Genomic DNA, 20,221 nt, shown 5'->3' with positions numbered 1-20,221 from the left:
TTTATTAGGTATATTTATATCGATTTTATGATTAGAGCCGCGCTAGCACAGTTGGAAGACCGCCTGACTCTCCCTGTGAGGTCGCAGGTGCGAATGCCAGCACGGGTCTAAACCAATGATTCAATTCTATCTTTTCTTTTTGATATTTTTTATCTTTCTTTCTTTATTTTTTTTTTGGTTCGATTCTCTTTCAATTTTTACACTTTTCCTCACATTATGGTTGTCTGGAAGAAATCGCTTTAAGCGATAAGGCCGCCATTTGCCATGTACTTAGTTAAGAGTCTTTTTGTAATTATTTCTTTTTATTTTGGTGCAATAAAGTGTATTTGTATTGTATTGTATTGTATTGTATGATTTTCGAATTTGTTTTCGAATTCATGTTTAAATCATAAATTATTATCACGTGCTCAGCGGTGAAGGAAAACATCGTGGAGAAACCCACATTCTCGAGAAATGCGTTTCGGAGGTGTGACCTAACCTGTATTGAGCTTCGGGTCACCCTTCGATTAGAAGGTCAGACAGGCCGTCGCTTCTGTAAAAAAACCGGACCTGTCAAATCTTCAGGTTAGGTAAGCGGACCTTTTAAAGACATGATAATGGGAGGTGATATATTGTGTATTGGAGAATAATGTTTAATTATTCAAAATACCTCATCTAATTAATTAATTTAATATTGTACATGAGAAGTTCCAACATGGCCAAATCAAATTGTTAAAGCAATATTATTTCTTGGCCAGCACTTCACATTTGATGCAAAATTATATGAAAATATAATTATAGTATAATACAGATTTTTAAATAGAATAAAACAGAGATATATTATGACCCTTGTCTTTAATAAGCATAATTTTTCCCGCTATAATAAAGAAAGAAACACAAATTTGCTATATATTAGAGAGATAGTAAAAAACACCCGTGGTAGTGGAGCAGCGTGGTGGAGTACGCTCCATAACCCTTCCGGTTGAATGAGGGGAGGTCTGTGCCCAGTAATGGGACGTATATAGGTTGTTTATGTTATATTTATGTAGATTGAGAAGGGAATGTTAAGTTGGTTTGGACACGTAGAGCGGATGAAGGGTAATAGGATTACGAAAGCGGTGTCTATAAGTTGAAGGTTGTTGGTAAGACTGACAGAGGAAGACCTAGAAAGACGTGCTTGACCATATTAGAAATGTCCTTAGAAAATATTTAAGTAGTATGATTTACTCTGAACCGGCGTGCGTGTATGAAACGATTGATGAATATGGAGGAAGCAAGAGAAGAATTCCATTGTCTCTGCACCCCCTTGGGAAATAGGCGTGAAGTTTATATACAATAGCGAAAGTTGATGGTAGCGCTGGCAGAGGAAGACCGAGAAGGACTTACATTGATCAAATTGGAGATGTCCTTAGAAAAGGTTTAATACGATCTACTCTGAACCGGCGTGCGTGTATGAAGCGATTGATGAATGTGGAGGAAGCAAGAGAAGTTTGTCAGGATCGAAGCAAATGGAATTCTATAGTCTCTGCTTACCCCGGTGGGAAAAAGGCGTGAGTTTATGTATGTATGTGTTATTAGATAGTTATTGATTGATTAGATAGTTCTGATTTGCAGGGTTGATAATCAGCTGAGCGCATTCTGTTTTTATGTTTTCTGTTTCATCCCAATAGAGAAGTTATAAAGTAAGGTATTTGAATAGTAAATAAGCAAACTTGCATCATGATAAAAAGTCCACTGCTCTTTGATATCAAACGTATGAATAACACTATTATGTTTATTTGTTTCAACTGTCAATAGGTGGCGCTGTACATACTTATTGCTCCGAGTAAAGCCCTTATTTGATATAAGTTTTATGACAAAACTTATTTTACAATTATTTAATTAATTGGGACGTGTAATAGGTTCAAATTAAATTATGAAATTCTGATGACTAAATAAAGACACATCTAAAACTAATGAAAAACATTTTCTTTTTTCTATTTAACTTATTTATGAATTTTAAACAAGAAAAACGCCATAATAAGTGAGACATTTTATCACGTTTTTCTATGACGTCACAGTGTGCTTTTTCAAACAAATTCCATAGTAATTTCGTGTTTTGACGTTTAGTAAAAAGTAACTGATTTGACTAGTTAGAAACTAGCCTATTGTAATAGATTGATTCATAACATAACTGACACTTTTAAAACGTTTCACTTCCTTTTTTAAACATGTTTTTAACAATTTTCAAGGCAATGGTATTTAATGGGCGTTATACCTCAATTTTCCTTACATTTTAATTTTAAATTACGTCGGAAACGTACCTCTCGGAACCAGGTTTTCCCTCGTTTCAGCTTAAACATCGCCATGATCACAAATTTTGTCACAAAACCTTTTATTTACACATTTTTCGTCCTAAGTTTCATGTCAGGCGGCCAATAAACAGGATACACTATAAATAAATGAGGTAATACTAAAGTTGTGAAGGAAAATGGCCACATAACGCAGCAAACGTTGAAGTGACACACTGACTGTTAGTACTTCTCTGATATTCGCCTAGTGTTGCGCTGGAGTCGATTATTTTGTCGAAGACTTATCGCCGTTACATTCGTATACATACTACACAATACAATCAATAGAGCCGCGGTAGCCCAGTTGGTAGAACGCTTGCCTCTGTTTTTGAGGTCGCAGGTCGAATCCAGCACAGTCCTAAACCAATGTTTGGATCATAAATGATTATCACGTGCTCAGCGGTCAAGGAAAACATCGTGAGGAGGCCCACATTCCCGAGAAATGCATTTTCATAATCCCTAATGAGGGCGAACTCACAAGTAAATCAAAGACAACTTCCCACAATTGCTGATACAAAGACCTAAGCTGGAAATTGTACGTTTGTATACCATGGGTATAAGAAAACCAGGTATGCTCAAAAGTGACAGCTAACTTTTCAAGGTTAGCCCAGCTGACGTCATCCCACCCTGCATTGCCATTTCGTAAAAAAAATTCTTAAAAAACCAATGTTTTTATATTTACTTTACAAAGAAATTTTGAACTTTTAGTAAAAGATTTACTTACTTTAATGATTTTTTATATAAATACATTAGTGAAATTCAAATTCAAATTCAAAAATATCTTTATTCAGTAGGTAACATAGTTACACTTTGAATCGTCAATTTTACATAACGAACGTCTCATCCGCCTAAAACTACTGCAGCTTCTCACAACCTGTATAGCCGGGGAAAAGAAGCTGCAAGAAAAACCTCGGCACAGGGCCCTAGACGTTCTTTAAAAAAATAAAAATAAACATAAAATATTCGTATACAATTGAGTAATTTAGCTGCCTAATATCAGTTCTCAGACAGTTAATCCCATGCATTCATATCTTTTAAATAATCACTAACTTTATAATAACCTTTTTTGTAAAGTTTTTGTTTAACTACTGTCTTAAAACAGTTGAAAGGCAAATTCTGAATGTCAATGGGAATCTTATTGTAAAAACGTATACATTGCCCCTTAAAAGATTTAGTAATCTTATGTAATCGACTGACTTGTAAAGCAAGTTTATTTTTATTCCTGGTATTAACAATGCCGATCGCTATTTTTTGCAAATAATCCTATATGTTTTTTTTAGTCAGTAACTCACTTAATTTTCAATGATAAAATTTACGTCTTTGGAATGTTGGAGATACCAATTTAATGGTATCACAGTGGTAACTCTCACGTCACGGCTTGTCATAGGTTTGAACATACCTGGTTTTCTTATACCAAGCTCTACTTTATTAGTGTTAGCATTCCAATCAGACTATCGATATCTGTGCCCCTTCTATCGACAATTCCCATCCCTATTCACTTATCAGTGCCCGGTCGTCGATTCGCCGTTAGGAAACGTTCCTTATCATACATTACACATACATTGATTATGCATTTCATTAGGCCCCAGACGTCATATACATTCGCATATGCATCCAAATTGTGACGTTTTGACGTCTCTAAGATAATTGTCCATAGCAGTCTTCTTATCGTGTGGGTTGTGAGGTGGAATATCAGCCCCAACAACCCTTGTGTCAGGGTTATGATTGAGCTGCCAAAGGCACCTGACATGGCTCATGTAACGATTAGTCACTTACATCAGTAAATAGTAACCGGGACTAACGGCTTAACATGTCTTCCGAAGCAGATCACAACTCCAGGATCACAAAGTGTTTTTTGTGATGTCCCACCGGGATTCGAACCCGGGGCCTCCGGATCGTGAGTCCAACGCTCAACCACTGGACCACAGAGGCCGTTATAGTAGTGTGACTGCCCTGTTCCTAGCAATTCAACAAGATCACGACTATAACCCAATTGGGGTAGGCAGAGCCTCACCGAGCTTTCTATCAGATCACAATAGGTGGTTGTCATATCGTAGGTAGCTAGCGTTGTTTTTAATTTCACATATTGGCCCCGATTCCTGCAGACACCTCCTAATTTTATTTTAAGTTATACCTGTCATTTACTTATCCGCCGAAAAGGAAAGGGACGGATGATTGACAACTATTTTTAAAATGAATGAATAACCCGGGCGAATAAAATAGGCATCTCGCTTATATGCAACCAGTTTAACGTATGCTGTCAGCTTAATTCTGTCAGGTTATTTAGCCAATATAAAATTTTGCCTCTTTTATATTTCTGCCTAAAATTTACGTGTGTTCCAAAAATTGTCTGTCTGACGATTACCCGTCCTTTTCTATTTCAGCGGATAAGGACAGGTATAACTTAAAATAAAATTAGATGGTGTGTACAGTCACGAGCAATATAATGTACCCACTTTAGGACTCTGTCGCACTAACATATTTGATATTTAGTGAGAATGACAGTTCAATTTGTCAAAAAAGTTAATGTGACATGGTACCAAAGTGTATACATATTAATGCTCGTGACCGTACAGAAAGGTTCATCATATCCATCTTAGGACTTCGTATCAACAGTGATGCAAAGTTACTTTGACTCTGTTCATCTCACATGTCATGTGGGTTTACGCGCGTGAGGTTATGAGTAGGTATTAGAAGATAGGTGGGTACATTACTTTGCACAAACGCACACACAAACAAACATCTCTCACCCTAAACGCATATACCTGCTCCGTTCCGTCGTGGGTAAAAATGAACGCAAACATAATAGAACTGTGACTGGTGTTATGTGACGAAAGCTTTAATATACGCGCCTTAGTTCGACCTTGACCATAGACTAAGAAATAACGTACACGTACTACGTATAGAACGGCAAGGAAAGGTGTGGTAAGGACGTTCCAGGCTTGAGTCAACAGATTGTCTGAAAAATGGTTCCGTGCTTCGGAAGGCACGTTAATCACGCCTGATTATTTATTAAGTGTTTTTACTAGATACATTTGTTAATGTGATCCGTTTTGGCTTTTTGCAGAATACCACCGCAAAAAGAAACTGTAATTTAATTAGCTATACTCTATAAAACCAGCTTGTATTCGCTTGCGTTTCGCGTTAATTAAATATTTACTTTATTACTTATTGAAGTTTATAGTCCGTTTTATACCTTAACGTGTTACAACAACAACAATTTCCGCAACCATTTGCAATTTAAAGAAGCCTCGTTTGCTTTACGGAAAACTTGTATAAGGAAACTATTTGTTGTAAAGTACTTGTAATTATTTTTGTATGGAAGATAAGAGTGTGCTGAATATAATTTATATCATGTTCTTGCAGTGGGATGACCACAAAATTTATATTTTTGGTAGCATACATTTATATAATCAGATGAATCAGTCTGCAATATCCTAACCAAACAGCCTTTGTCTCACCAAGACCACGGACCTTTATTTTTGTTTTGGTTTTCCCCGAAGGGCAAGGCGAAGGGAACTATGCCCATACAGCCATGTCTTATGTATCTTTTTCTCAATGATGATTAATAAAATGATGATGACGATGAAGGATAAAATCTAAGCCCTCACTATCGAAGCAGACTCCTACTCCGAACCCCAAACGAACTACTTAATTCAAAAGTCCACATAAACTTTCGAATTATAAAGCAGTTTGTTGGTACGAAGCGAAAATATACATACACTTTGTTTATTGAATAATAACACTTTTGCGAATAATTTCCGACTAACTTTATGCGATCATTAACCACAAAACACCACTTCGTATTAATTATTTAGATTATTCAATGAAGAAAGCAACCCTCCCGTTCCCGCCAAAAAACCATAGACCACAGAGGCTGTTAAAATAAGCGCGAAAAATTCTTAATCTGCGGTTAAATTTTGATATTTTTTTCTTTTTAAATACCTAAGCCCCAGAATAAAATACCCACTCAAAAACCTGTTAAAAAAACTTAGCCAACCAAACCAACCCAATGAGTCAAGCCCGGACGTAGGATCCAAAACGCTGTGTTAATTTATCCGATTACTGCATGTCGTTGATTAATTTATGCGTGCGCGCATACAAAGTGGCTGTTCATGCGCACCATGTTGGTTCTTTTGCACATCCTGCGCTTGCGTCAATGTTGCGATTGTTGGGCGTATTATGAGGTTGTGAAGAAGTTTTTTGAATGAGTAAGGCGAATGAACGAATGAGGCTCTTGTAAAGCTTGTCAGTTAGGACTCCAAAAACCTCTCTTTGTTGTAAAAAACGGGCAAGCCCCATGTTTTTGAACTGTGTTTCTAAAGTTAGGGCGTGTAGAGTTAGAAGTTTAGCTCTACATGAGATCTGATAAGTTTTTGACATTACGATCGATATGACGGTACGCTCCATACGCCCTCCGGTTGAATGAGGGGAGGCCTGTGCCCAGAAACGGGAGGTATATAGACTGTTTATATTATGTTATCTGTATTATGTAGTACCATAGAATAAGAAATAATACTAAGTATAGACCGGCAACTTTCCGCTCCCCACACGCGGCTGAGCTAGGTTTACTTCACCCCCCCTCGGTCTTACTTAGTCTTTATATGGGCGCTACACGTCACACACACAGATGAGTGTGTACGATAATGTCAACTCCCGACGACCCGATTACTCTAGCCATCACATCACCATCAGCCCATTAACGTCCCCACTGCTGGGGCACGGGCCTTCCCTATGGATGGATAGGGAGATCGGGCCTTAAACCATCACGCGGGCCCAGTGCGGATTGATGGTTATTAACGACTGCTAATGCAGCCGGGACCAACGTCTTAACGTGCCTTCCGAAGCACGGAAGGAGCTCGAGATGAAAACTTTTTTTTGTGGTCACCCATCCTATGACCGGCCTTTGCGAAAGTTGCTTAACTTCAACAATCGCAGACCGAGCGCGTTTACCGCTGCGCCACCGAGCTCCTCCACCATAGAGGCAGCCAATCAGCTCGCGACACCAAACATTTCAGGACCCCGATACCGACTCCGCCGGCGTGGTCGACGATTTCCCTAATTCAGCGCTTATCGCTATCGATGCACTAGGGTCGAATAATTCTTTCAAATATTTTTCCTCCCAGACGCCCTGAGCCGAGGTTCTCGCCCAGCTGGGCACCCTCAGGCCTGTTGTCTTAAACGTTGTACCGGGTTAGAGCCTTCAGCCGCCCTATTTGTCCGGCCAAGTAGTTAATGCCATCTGCGGCAAATCTACAATAAGTCACGTCAAAAAAAAAAAGAGATAATGTCAATGTGTAATTAAGGTTTTTTTGTATGAAGTGTCTGGAGTGGGGTAATACTTACTTCAGTGTAAGAGTTGGTGGGGGTGGCGCGGATGTCCCGCCGGGGGGGCCGGTACTGCGTGATGCGCGGGATCACGAGGGGGGGCCGCTGCTCGCGACTGTACACTGCGCACTCCTCAGGGGTTATCCACTGCAACAATAGAGAATAACTTGTTAGATTGTGTGCAACGCAAACATAGGTGAAAGGCTACTTTTGACATAGAATTGTTGGTGATGTTTTTTATGCAACAGTTTAATGGTTCATTAGTATATACGGACGCCATTAAAATACAAAGAGCGCTTCTGAAACTGACTTTTAGACGGATAAATCTTCATCATCACCAGCCCATTAACGTCCCCACTGCTGGGGCACGGGCCTTCCCTATGGATGGATAGGGAGATCGGGCCTTAAACCACCACGCGGGCCCAGTGCGGATTGGTGGTTATTAATGACTGCTAATGCAGCCGGGACCAACGGCTTAACGTGCCTTCCGAAGCACGGAGGAACTCGAGATGAATTTTTTTTGTTGTCACCCGTCCTATGACCGGCCTTTGCGAAAGTTGCTTAACTTCAACAATCGCAGACCGAGCGCGTTAGCTCCTTATGTGTATGATACACATTAATTGCAAATTGTAAAATAAGAAAAACCAAATATGAAAAAGAAAAAAATAAAGGAAAGGAAGAATCCTAACCACGCTGTCTCTTTAAACCTGAAAGAAGCCCAGCTTAAAGAAAAAGGGGAATTACTCACGGAATCAGCACCTCTGACTGAGGTGATTTGGTAGACTAAATTTTTTTTTCTTTTTTTTTGATGTAACTTATTTTATAGATTTGCTGCAAATGGTATTAACTACTTGGCCGGGCTCTCACCCGGTAAACGAAGTCACACTTGATCGGTTTATATTATTATTTTATTTATTTATTTAAGTACGTAAGTATTATTATTTTAGCGTATTTATTTTCCTTTAATTTTTACTTTTTTTAATGCACCAACAAAAAAATCAGCATGTAACATTTACGCAGTTCATGTTGCAGTGTAACGTAATACGAAGGAAGTCGATTTGCATAGTGCACGTGCGAATGCAACTAGCTGCGCGGGCGCATCTCACAATGGATTGATGTACAGACAGACACGCTGCTTCACTTCCTCATGTAGATATTTAAATCCATAATGCATGTGTGTAATATCTTGCCGTTTCTATGTTTACTTACATAAATGTAACGGACAAAGTTCACGCCCGCAATTTGTATCGGGTTGGATAGACGAATCATAATTTGCAGCTTGATATGAAAGTCCTAAGATACGATGAAGCGCAAGGTGACATTACGTACATTCTTTTGGATTTGGCATTAGCTACTTGGCCGGACAAATGGGGAGAGTTTTAGATGAATTATTTCAATGTAGCCTTTTTAGGCCTAATCAATCTAATTATGTTTGATTTTATTATTCTTACTATCCAAGAATTAGTATACTAAGTTATTTTTTTTCAATGACCCCGATTCCTGCAGACACCTCCTAATTTTATTTTAAGTTATACTCATCATTTTCTTATCCGCCGAGCAGGAAAGGGACGGATGATTGTCAAGAATTTAATTCTAAAACGAATGAATAACCCGGGCGAATAAAATAGGCATCTCGCTGGTATGCAGTCCGTTTGACGTCCTGTCTACTTAATTCTGTCGGGTTAGTGGCCGATGTAAATTTTTGGACGGTTGGTTTAGATTGCTGCTTAAAATTGACGTGTGTTCCATAAATTTTATGCCTGTCGATTATCCGTCTCTTTGTTTTTCATCGGATAAGAAAATGACAGGTATAACTTAAAATAAAATTAGATGGCGTCTGCAGGAATTAGCACCAATATGTACCTAAATGACTTAAAACATAGGTATCAATTTAAAAAAAAGGTAAATAAATGCGATGGCATTCACAACACAGCACCGCCATTCACTCAGTGACATTGTAAGTTGTACCTACAGTGAAAAAAAAATAGTTCCGCTTATTTTTTCACACATTCTGCATTGTCTGTCTTTTGTCTGTTAGGTACTTTAAAGCAGTTAAAATCTTTCGTTGCCTTTTTGTGAAAACTCATTCTAATAAGGTATTTGACTAGGTCAAAGATAAGTTATAAAATGCTAGCCAGTCTAAGATGATTAAAAATCAATCTTATTTTACTATTCGATTTATTTTCGAATTTTATTTATAAATTAAGTAACAATGAGTACGACGTTTGACCGCTTGGTATTACCGTACAAACTCCGAAGAGAACTTTCATTTTGACGTTTTGTTGACTCATTTGACTAAATAGGTTGTGAAATAGCCTATTAAATATATTATTAAAAAATCACATTCGCATGTGATTTTTGTTAGCAAGACCTCGCAATCGTCAAGCTGGTTTCAATCCAGTTAAAAATTGGGTTATAGTAATTGTTCTAACTGGCCTACAAAACTAAAGGCCTGTTCACACTAGCGATTTGCCGCGATCTTGCCTCGCCGTGAAATCGCTGAAAAATCGCCGGACAAATCGCTAGTGTGAAAAGAAATCGAGTTTATTTATGGTGAAGAAAAACACTTTTAATACTTCCGTATGCCATAACTCAGATTACAATTTTCACAATCACTGCAACATAACGCTAGTCATTTCATTCATTACATATTTAGGAAATCTATGATGATCTTTTGTAAGCATAAATTACGTAATTATAATTTCCGCCATGATGTTGATATGATGACCATTCTTACCAAATGTCAGCAGTAAATGTGATGATTACTTTGTGTGTTTTTGCTTAGTAATGCAAACTTTCTAATTTATTTATTATTTGCGTGCCCAATGTACGTTAGATGAATCACTCAAGCCTGTATGCTATGAAATCGTGAGAATATGTTTATTAAGTAGGTATGTATTAGGTATGCAGGTAAATGTGAATTATAAAATGCTAATCTAGAAATAGAAGCCAGTCTAAGATGATCAAAACTCAATGTCATTTTACTTTTCGACTTATTTTCGAATTCTTTAAAAAAAAAAAATTCTTTATTTCACAATTTTTTTTGTGTTTTTGGTTTTTTTTTAATGTTTTTTTTTATTTTTATTTTTTATTTATGAATTAAATAACAATTTTATTGATGACGTCACAGGACGGTATTTCTACACAAACTCCAAAGAAAACTTTCGTTTTGACGTTTCGTAAAATGCTAGTCCTGTGCTAGTCCAGTTGGAAGAACGATTAACCCTCGTTTTGAGGGGTTCGAATACCTACCAATTATTTTCGAATTCATGCTTGGATCATAAACGATTCTCACGTGCTCAGCGGTGTAGGAAAACATCGCGAGGAAACCCACATACCCAAAAAAATGTAAATCGGAGGTGTGTGACCTAACCTGTATTGGGCTGGTTTTCCCTTCGGGTGGGAAGATTAGACACTTTGATGATATCCTACACGCGTATCTGTGTGTGTGACGTCTAACGCCCATCCAAATGAAGACTACAGTTAGACCGAGGGGGGTGAGGTGAACCTAGCTCAGCCGCTGGTGGGGAGCGGGGAGTTGCCGTTCCATATGTATTTTTTTGACGTGACTTATTGTAGATTTGCCGCAGATGGCATTAACTACTTGGCCGGACAAATGGGGAGCGCTGAAGGCTCTCACCCGGTACAACGTTTAAGACAACAGGCCTGAGGGTGCCCAGTTGGGCGCGAACCTCGGCTCAGGGCGTCGTCTGAGAGGAAAAATATTTGAAACAATTAATCGACCCTAGTGGGTCGATAGCGATAAGCGCTGAATGAGGGAAATCGTCGACCACGCCGGCGGGGTCGGTATCGGGGTAAGGGAGCGGAGAATTGCTGTTTGTTAAGTAGGTGTGTAGTATAATTCCTCATTCTGTGCTCCAGGTTAGATAAGCGGACCCCGTGAAACTAAGACAAGATTTATTTATATATTTCCATAATTCTTAAACAATATCTTTACAGGTATACCCAATGCGACATACATACATACATACATACATAAACAGCCTATATATGTCCCACTGCTGGGCACAGGCCTCCCCTAAATCAACCGGAGGGCGTATGGAGCATACTCCACCACGCTGCTCCACTGCGGGTTGGTGGAGGTGATTTTTACGGCTAATAGCCGGCACCAACGGCTTAACGTGCCCTCCGAAGCACGGAATCATCTTACTTTTTCGGACAATCAGGTGATTCAAGCCTGAAAAGTCCTTACCAAACAAAGGACAGCCTCACAAAGTGATTTCGACAATGTCCCCATCGGGAATCGAACCCGGACCTCCAGATCGTGAGCCTAACGCTCTAACCACTAGACCACGGAGGCTGTTAAATGTATGTATAACATGAAGATGCGACATCGATACATAAATGCGATTAAATATTTTATAAAACAAAGTATGAATAACATGAAGATGCTGATACATACGTACATACATAAACTCACGCCCGTAATCCCTAATGGGGTGGGCAGAGCCACAAGTAATCAAAGACAACTTGCAGCCACTGTTGATTCGATGTCGTAAGCTGGATATGATGAACCGTATGGTGATAAGGGATCAGCCTATCGCCCATAACATTAGTCCATCATGTTAGAGGACACAATCCCTCTGTCGGTTTTTACGACATGCCCGGGAAGACAAGCAGCTGAACGTGTTCTATGTTTTTTATTTGCTCCCAGAACAGCATAGAAGCACAGGACTATATGATATGAAGATGCTGATGTAATTGAAATAAACGGAAAACGCTAAGGAGATGATGATTTCACGTCATCTTCCGATCACAACAAAGGAAGTAAGGTCCGCATTGAAAGTAAGAGTTGAGACTTAGTCATGATGACGTCACAATGATCATGAATGGGTTTCACAATGGCTGAATGACGCGCAGCCTTGGCCTCAAAACGGATTTTAAACGCGGAGGTGTGGTGATTAGGTGCCTACTGTTTTATCACTGGTCAGACATCTTTGTTTATTCTTAATTTAAACTTACTTTATGTTATGATTAAAGAGGAACTTTATTAAAAAAAGTTATTATAAGGTTAACACCTGCACTATTAAAGACCTTTACGAAGCCACTGACAATGCCGTAAGCGTAGCCAATTATTGGTCAGCAAAAATTTTGTATCGAACGCCATCGACTCGCAAAGTAGAAGATAAGGTTAATGACTATTTAGACCGTAGGAAGGCATGGGCACTAATATGAATTTAAGAGCCACGCTCTTGTCGGTGTAGCATTCTCCATTCTTGTCTATCAAAAGCCAATTCCTTCACTTAAATAAGACACGAAGCAAGATGATTGGACACTTAATAAGACACGACGAATTTATTAACTTACTTAAGGCCCGTGCCCCAGCAGTGGGGATGTTAATGGGCTGGTGATGATGAAATAATGATATTCATTATCAATGACATTTAAAAAAAAGTTTTGGAGTAAGTAAAAATAAAAACTATATTTTTTCAATAAAATATTAAAAACCTAGTTTAAATCGCTTTCCACGAAGACGACTTTGAATAATATCTCACAAAACACATTTTGTAAACAAACAATTCATTATCTTATCAACACAAGATTGCATGCAAGTCTCGATGAATCTCTCAGTACATTACAAACAACTTGTATTTACCGTCGGCTAAACGTAATACTAAATAATTCCCATACAATTACAACAAAATTCTTCACAGCTAGCGCCACAGCGGGACGCAAACATAAGTTTGTCGGAGTGTTTAATTTATTACATGATACCAGTTGAACCACCTTATTGACCTTAGTTATAAAGTACCCTCCATTCATGCTGGAGTGTTTTATCTCGCTCTGTCTTATGTGATTTAATGGCGTGTGAAAGAGACGGCTGCCAAGGAAATGGAGTCAATTAGGTGCAATTAGAAATGGCCGGGACGCGTAAACCCAGCTACTCTTTAATTTCGTGTAATTATTGAAACACGTCAGAGCGAGGCCGGGTTTTAGTATTCAAAGATAGACAAACATACACTACACAGGTTCTATAGGACATGTAGATTACCAAAAAATTAGATTAGGTTTTGAGTTCTTTTAGCGTGACTTGTTGTACAAGTTCTTTCATGCCAAAAGAACTCACTTAAAGATTATCAAAAAGAAAATTACTTTGGCCAGTGAGTTCTTTTCGCGTGAAAGAACTTATTGCAATAAGTCACGCGAAAGCAACTCACTGGCCAAAGTCATTTTCTTTTTAGTAATCTTTGACTGAGTTCTTTATTACAGTGTACCTGTGTGTGTCAGTGTAGTGTGTGTATATTGTATCTTTGTTTTTGGATATAAATGATGACAATCAATCAATCAATCAATAATACTTTACAACACTTCCTCCACCCATTATTATTCTGATCAAAATAAAGAGAAGTAATATAGGTAGCAACATAATTATTACGTATCTGATCCAAATATCAAGCAACAATTATATTTATTATGCCTCAGGAACGTAGCCTGCAAAGTCACTCCTTACATTTCTGAGATCTTTTTTGTAATTTTTTTCGGTGCTGGTTACCCAAACAGTCGATTGAGTCATGTTAATGGTGAAAATTCCGTATAAGTAATTTAGGAAAGAGTTGGAGTTCCCCCGTGACGGTCTTCACATTACGATGTGAAGTAAAATACTTTGTTAATAAGTAAGTACTTCCATACATACATGTGTTATATTGTGGGATATAGAAATAACACAGGATATATTTTAATTTACACACACCTTATATTTAAAACCAAACTCATCTCACCCGTCCGACATCGCACCAAAGACTCCCCTTTCTTACTTTTTAAAACTGCTATACGTCCCATTCATTAACCATCCTCCTTTCATACCATAAACAATCAAGTTCCCATTCATTATCCTTCCATAGCATTCTCACTTTCCTACATACATAGATAAACTCACGCCTATTTCCCACTAGCCTAAGCAGAGACTATGGAATTCCATTTGCTTCGATCCTGACACACTTCTCCTAATTAAAACACATAATAACGGGTTCTTACCGCGTTTAAATGGGGATATGAGACTCCCGATATTCCCGATATTCGATATTTACACTTCTCTTGCTTCCTCCACATTCATCACTCGTTTCATACACGCACGCCGGTTGAGAGTAGATCGTACTGAACCTTTTCAAAGCACATCTCCAATTTGGTAATTTGGTTTGGTATAAGTAAGCACTTAGTTAGTAACAAATTGCTAACGCGAAAAAGTATATTTTTTCGACTTTTTGTGTAAGATTAGTAACACATTTCTCGAGTATGTACCTATGTGAGTTTCCTCGTGATATTTTCCTTCACCGCTGAGGACATGAGAAGATTAAGATCCAAGCGTGAATTCGAAAATCATTGGTTTAGACTTGTGCTTGATTTGAACCTGTATCCTCGGAGAAATATCGATATGATATAACATGATCAGATTTGGTTTAAACGAAGCAAAAATAACTCAATAATGGTAATTAACATACCTAAGTAGCGCTACATGTAAGCATTCCAAAGCAAACTAGTGGAAATAATGGTCGGTGCATTAAGAATGTAATTTCAGTGTATTCACGCTCACTTGAAATCAGTTGTAATTATTTGAAATGCTTCACTTGCGACGCCTCTACAGTTTTACCATAGAATAAGGAATAATTCGTATAGAATTAAACGAACTTATATAAACGCAAGTTTTCCTCTATTTTCTAGTAGCCCTACCCACCCCGTAAGAGGTTAGGGGCGTGACTTTAAGTGCTTCAATCATCAACCCATTAACGTCCCCACTGCTGGGGCATGGGCCTTCCCTATGGATAGGGAGATCGGGCCTTAAACCACCACGCGGGCCCAGTGCGGATTGGTGGTTATTAACAACTGCTAATGCAGCCGGGATCAACGGCTTAACGTGCCTTCTAAAGCACGGAGGAGCTCGAGATGACAACTTTTTTTTTGTGGTCACCAATCCTATGACCGGCCTTTGCGAAAGTTGCTTAACTTCAACAATCGCAGACCGAGCGCGTTTACCGCTGCGCCACCGAGCTCCTCAATAGTTCCTCATAAGTGCTTATTTAATAACTTGTAAATCAATCAGGCAGCCGACCACGTGCTAGAAATAACCGAAGATTTATAAATAAGCAGATAGTGGGCAACATAAGTGTGTTCACTGATCGATCGTGTAAACAATGTAAGCACACGTCATAACATTATGAGACGGGAACAGAATGTGTTGGAATTATTACTTCATTCTATTGTTTTATATCATGGTATGTTCACTTGTCGCGGTGTACGCTTGTCTAGGACAATAGCATAAAATCATCGTCGTGACGGCCTCCGTGGTCCAGTGGTTGATCGTTGGACTCACGATCCGGAGGTCCCAGGATCGAATCCCAGTGGAGACATATCAAAAAAACCACTTTGTGGTAATTAAAACACATAATAACGGGTACTTCATAATGACTCATCCCGTGATCATGGCACTTACAACAGTGTCGAAATATCCCTGATTTAAAGGCGGTAAGAACCCGTTATTATGTGTTTTAATTATGATAGTAACCGCGTAAACTTAAAACAATGTATCGCTTTGTGATCCCTTGTTTGGTTAGGACATTACAGTTTGACCACCTGATTGTTCGAAAGTAAGACGATCCGTGTTTCGGCACGTTAAGCCGGTGGTCCCGGTTACTATTTACTGATGTAAGTGAGTAATCGTTAAATGAGCCATGTCATAACCTTGACACCAGGGTTGATGAGAATTATTCCAGAGGTGTTCTTATCGTGTGCGATAAGAACAGGAGAAGAACATTTAGTTATCCCGTTTGTTTCGTACTCCCTAGCGTTATCCCGTTTTTCACAGGGTCCGCTTACCTAACCTGAAGATTTGACAGGTCCGGTTTTTACAGAAGCGACTGCCTGTCTGACCTTCCAACCCGCGAAGGGAAAACCAACCCATTACAGGTTAGGTCACTTCCCTCCGAAATTCATTTCTCGGGAATGTGCGTTTCCTCGTTAAGTTTTCCTTCACCGCTGAGCACGTGATAATAATTTAAGATCCAAACAAATTCAAAAATGTTGTAGGTATGTATAAATGAGTAAGTAATTGTAATTATGCCAATCAAATCGAGACGTTTCAGTCATCAATCGCAAGAGAAACTAAAAGTAAAATACTTTACACCATTTTCCATTCTTTCGTCATTATCTATCTCTTGTTTACGATTGAACATATTTTGGAGAGAATGCACGTTTATAACCGAAACTCACGCTCGTTGTAACAACTAGGGTGCACAGAGCTGCGTATAGATAAATCGTAGCAAAACCTTTTGCACTCTTTTAATATGTAAAGAAGACGATGAAACTGCTCACCACTTACCACGTTACGTTGGTCGCACAGAAAGCTCGGTGAGGTGCGGGTAATAGGTTAGTTTTCAACTAGTCAAATCAGTTACTTTTTACTAAACGTCTTTTTTATGTGACTTATTGTAGATTTGCCGCAGATGGCATTAACTACTTGGCCGAACAAAAGCGCTGAGGGCTCTCACCCGGTACAAAATTTAAGACAACAGGCTTGAGGGTGCCCGGTTGGGCGCGAACCTCGGATCAGGGCGTCTTCTGAGAGGAAGAATATTTGAAAGAATTAATCGACCCTAGTGGGTCGGTAGCGATAAGCGCTGAATGAGGGAAATCGTCGACCACGCCGGCGGGGTCTTAATCGGGATTCTGAAGTGTTTGGTGTCGTGAGTTTAATGCAATGAGACAGCCAGATTGTACTGTATATTTCTGTAGGGGTAAGTCACAGGGACTGTAACCTGGAACCTGACAGAGGGCAGCTGTAACTGACAATACTATTATACTATAGAGGCGAAGGACAGGAGTCATAGTACGGCTTTCAAATAGACTACTCTGGGCGCCATCCCACTCGCGTTAGACAGAGTACTGCGGGGCGGAAGGCAAGAGGGAAACCACTGCCCTATTTTTCCCTAAAAAAGTAGCATGGAAAATCCTGCACCGACAAGAGCGTGGCTCTTAAATTAGTGGTGGTTGTGTGCAATAAAGTATATTTGTATTGTATTGTTTTCTACTTTCTAGATTTTTTCCAGTCCATTGTCTGTTTTATGCTGATTTTTTCTAAATTATACTAGAATTAGTGTAAGTACGTATTCAATACAGTAAATTGTTTGCTGTAAAAGTTACAATTTGTTTTCAAAACACCAGTTTGATCACAACATCCCACACCAATTCAGGTCGTTAATTGCTTTTATAGGCCAAATGATTCACTGAGATCAAAATAAATATTTATAAGTTGAGTGATCTCAGAGAACTTGATGTCATTATAGCTTCCTATGGCCACATCCGGACTCATCCTTGTATAGTCATCCTTTAGTAATAACTTTGTAGTACAAAGGTATTTATTATTGAGGATGGAATGACAGAAATGTGAGCGCGATATCCGAATAGGCTAATTTCCAACATGCCAAATCAGTCACTTTTTACTGAACGTCGAAACACGAAATTCCTATGGAATTTGTGGGTGAATATCAAAATGTGCCAAGTTTGGTGGCGAACTTTCATATAATTTTTTCGTGAAAAATTGGGTTCCGACATGAAAAGGAACCTTTTGGATTCTTTTTCATGTCGGAACCCAGGATCCTTTTGGATCTTAGAATATGAAATTTCGCCACCAAACTTAAATTTTTGATATTCACCCTTGTATGAAAAAGCACACTATGACGTCATAGAAAAACTTGATAAAATGTCTGATTTAAAACATTTGACCAATGTTAATATTAAGGTCTTCTTATGATTTGTTGTGACTCTGCCCATTCTATTAACGATACGGGCGTGAATTTGATAGTTTGGCGCCAAAACTATGATCTAAGCGCCGCTTTATCAATAACATTTAATAATACTAGAAGATAAAAAAATGTTTTTTTACCTACAACACACATTCCTCTGTGATTCATTGATGTGGAGATTCTTGCAATATATTGAATCATGCGCATGCTAACTACTACCGTTTTATCAGTAGGGATACCAGCTTATGTCAACTGTTGCGTATTAATTCGAAAGGAAGTGTATCCGTCACATTCAGTATTCATATTTGTCCGGCCAAGTAGTTGCCATTTGCGGCAACCCTACAATAAGTCACGTCAAAAAAAAACTATTCATATTTTCTTTAAATAATATATGCTCGCCTTTGACCATAATCTTACCTGATGGCTAGGGTGGATCACGCTTATCTAGCAAATGCCTATTAAGTATGCCTATTATAAGATTCCCATTGACATTCAGAATTTGTCTTTCAACTGTTTTAAGACAGTAGTTAAACAAAAACTTTACAAAAAAGGTTATTTATTATAAAGTTAGTGATTATTTAGAAGATATGAATGCATGGGATTAACTGTCTGAGAACTGATATTAGGCAGCTAAATTACTCAATTGTATACCAATATTTTATGTTTATTTTTTTTTAAAGAACGTCTAGGGCCCTGTGCCGAGGTTTTTCTTGCAGCTTCTTTTCCCCGGCTATACAGGTTGTGAGAAGCTGCAGTAGTTTTAGGCGGATGAGACGCTCGTTATGTAAAATTTGACGATTCAAAGTGTAACTATGTTACCTACTGAATAAAGATATTTTTGAATTTGAATATTCTCACTGGCCTTGAAGACTCCCAGATTATAACGAGTTGGGAAACAGACGAGTAAACTGGCGCTGTACAGTTTTTCCTTCGTTTAACCTACTAATTTCATGGATAACAGACATTTGCATCTTTCATTTTTGTTTTTGGGTATATTTCATTTTTACTACACCCAGGCACAATTTTATTAATGTGCCACCTATTATTATTCTGATGAAAATAAAGAGAAGCAATATAGGTAGCAACATAAATTTATAGAAGAGGTGGTCTTACCATTTCATAGAGATTGGTTTTATCAACTTATTGGCCGATTCCTGCAGACACCTCCTAATTTTACTTTAAGTTACACCCGTCATTTTCTTATCCGCCGAAAAGGAAAGGGACGGATTGATAGCTGGTAATTTTAGGAAGAATGAGTACATGAATGAATAACCCGGGCGAATGAAATATGTATGTCGCTGGTATGCAAACCGTTTGACGTGTGTTGTCTACTTAATTCTGTCGGGTTATTGGACGATGTAAAATTGTTACACAGTTGTTTTAGATTTCTGCTTAAAATTGACGTGTGTTCCATAAATTTTATGCCTGTCGATTACCCGTCCCTTTCTTTTTCAACGGATAGGAAAATTACAGGTATAACTTAAAATAAAATTAGATGGCGTCTGCAGGAATTACCACCATTGTGTGTTTATGACCTAAAAGGACGTACATTGACCAAATTGGAGATGTCCTTAGAAAAGGTTTAGTACGATCTACTCTGAACCGCCACGCGTGTATGAAACGATTGATGAATGTGGAAGAAGCAAGAGAAGTGTGTCAGAATCGAAGCAAATGGAATTGTCAAAGTCTCTGCTTACCCCGGTGGAAAACAGGCGTGAGTATGTATGTATTATTAAACAGAACGAGCATTTCAGTATAATAAAATTCATTATATTTCAATAAGATAACATTTTTCAATCTTCTCATTGCGCGGTAAGAATTAGATCT

At 38.5% G+C, this 20,221-nt stretch overlaps 1 protein-coding gene and 1 long non-coding RNA gene across 3 annotated transcripts in view; both read right to left on the bottom strand.

Annotated features, from left to right (window-relative positions):
* The window catches only part of LOC126376346 (uncharacterized), a 125,812-nt gene that overhangs the window by 18,646 nt on the left and 86,945 nt on the right, over window positions 1-20,221 (bottom strand). The gene's annotated exons all lie outside the window — the stretch shown is intronic.
* The window catches only part of LOC126376201 (rho GTPase-activating protein 12-like), a 56,642-nt gene that overhangs the window by 18,646 nt on the left and 17,775 nt on the right, over window positions 1-20,221 (bottom strand). For both annotated transcript variants that reach the window (XM_050023444.1, XM_050023442.1), the window contains exon 2: window positions 7,656-7,784. In XM_050023444.1, coding sequence (XP_049879401.1) covers window positions 7,656-7,784 — 129 coding nt within the window. The remainder of the gene's footprint in view (window positions 1-7,655; window positions 7,785-20,221) is intronic.

The sequence above is a fragment of the Pectinophora gossypiella genome, chromosome 20 (assembly GCF_024362695.1).
Source record: "Pectinophora gossypiella chromosome 20, ilPecGoss1.1, whole genome shotgun sequence".
Classification (NCBI taxonomy): Eukaryota; Metazoa; Arthropoda; class Insecta; order Lepidoptera; family Gelechiidae; genus Pectinophora; species Pectinophora gossypiella.
This window is presented reverse-complemented; position numbering and strand designations above follow the sequence as displayed.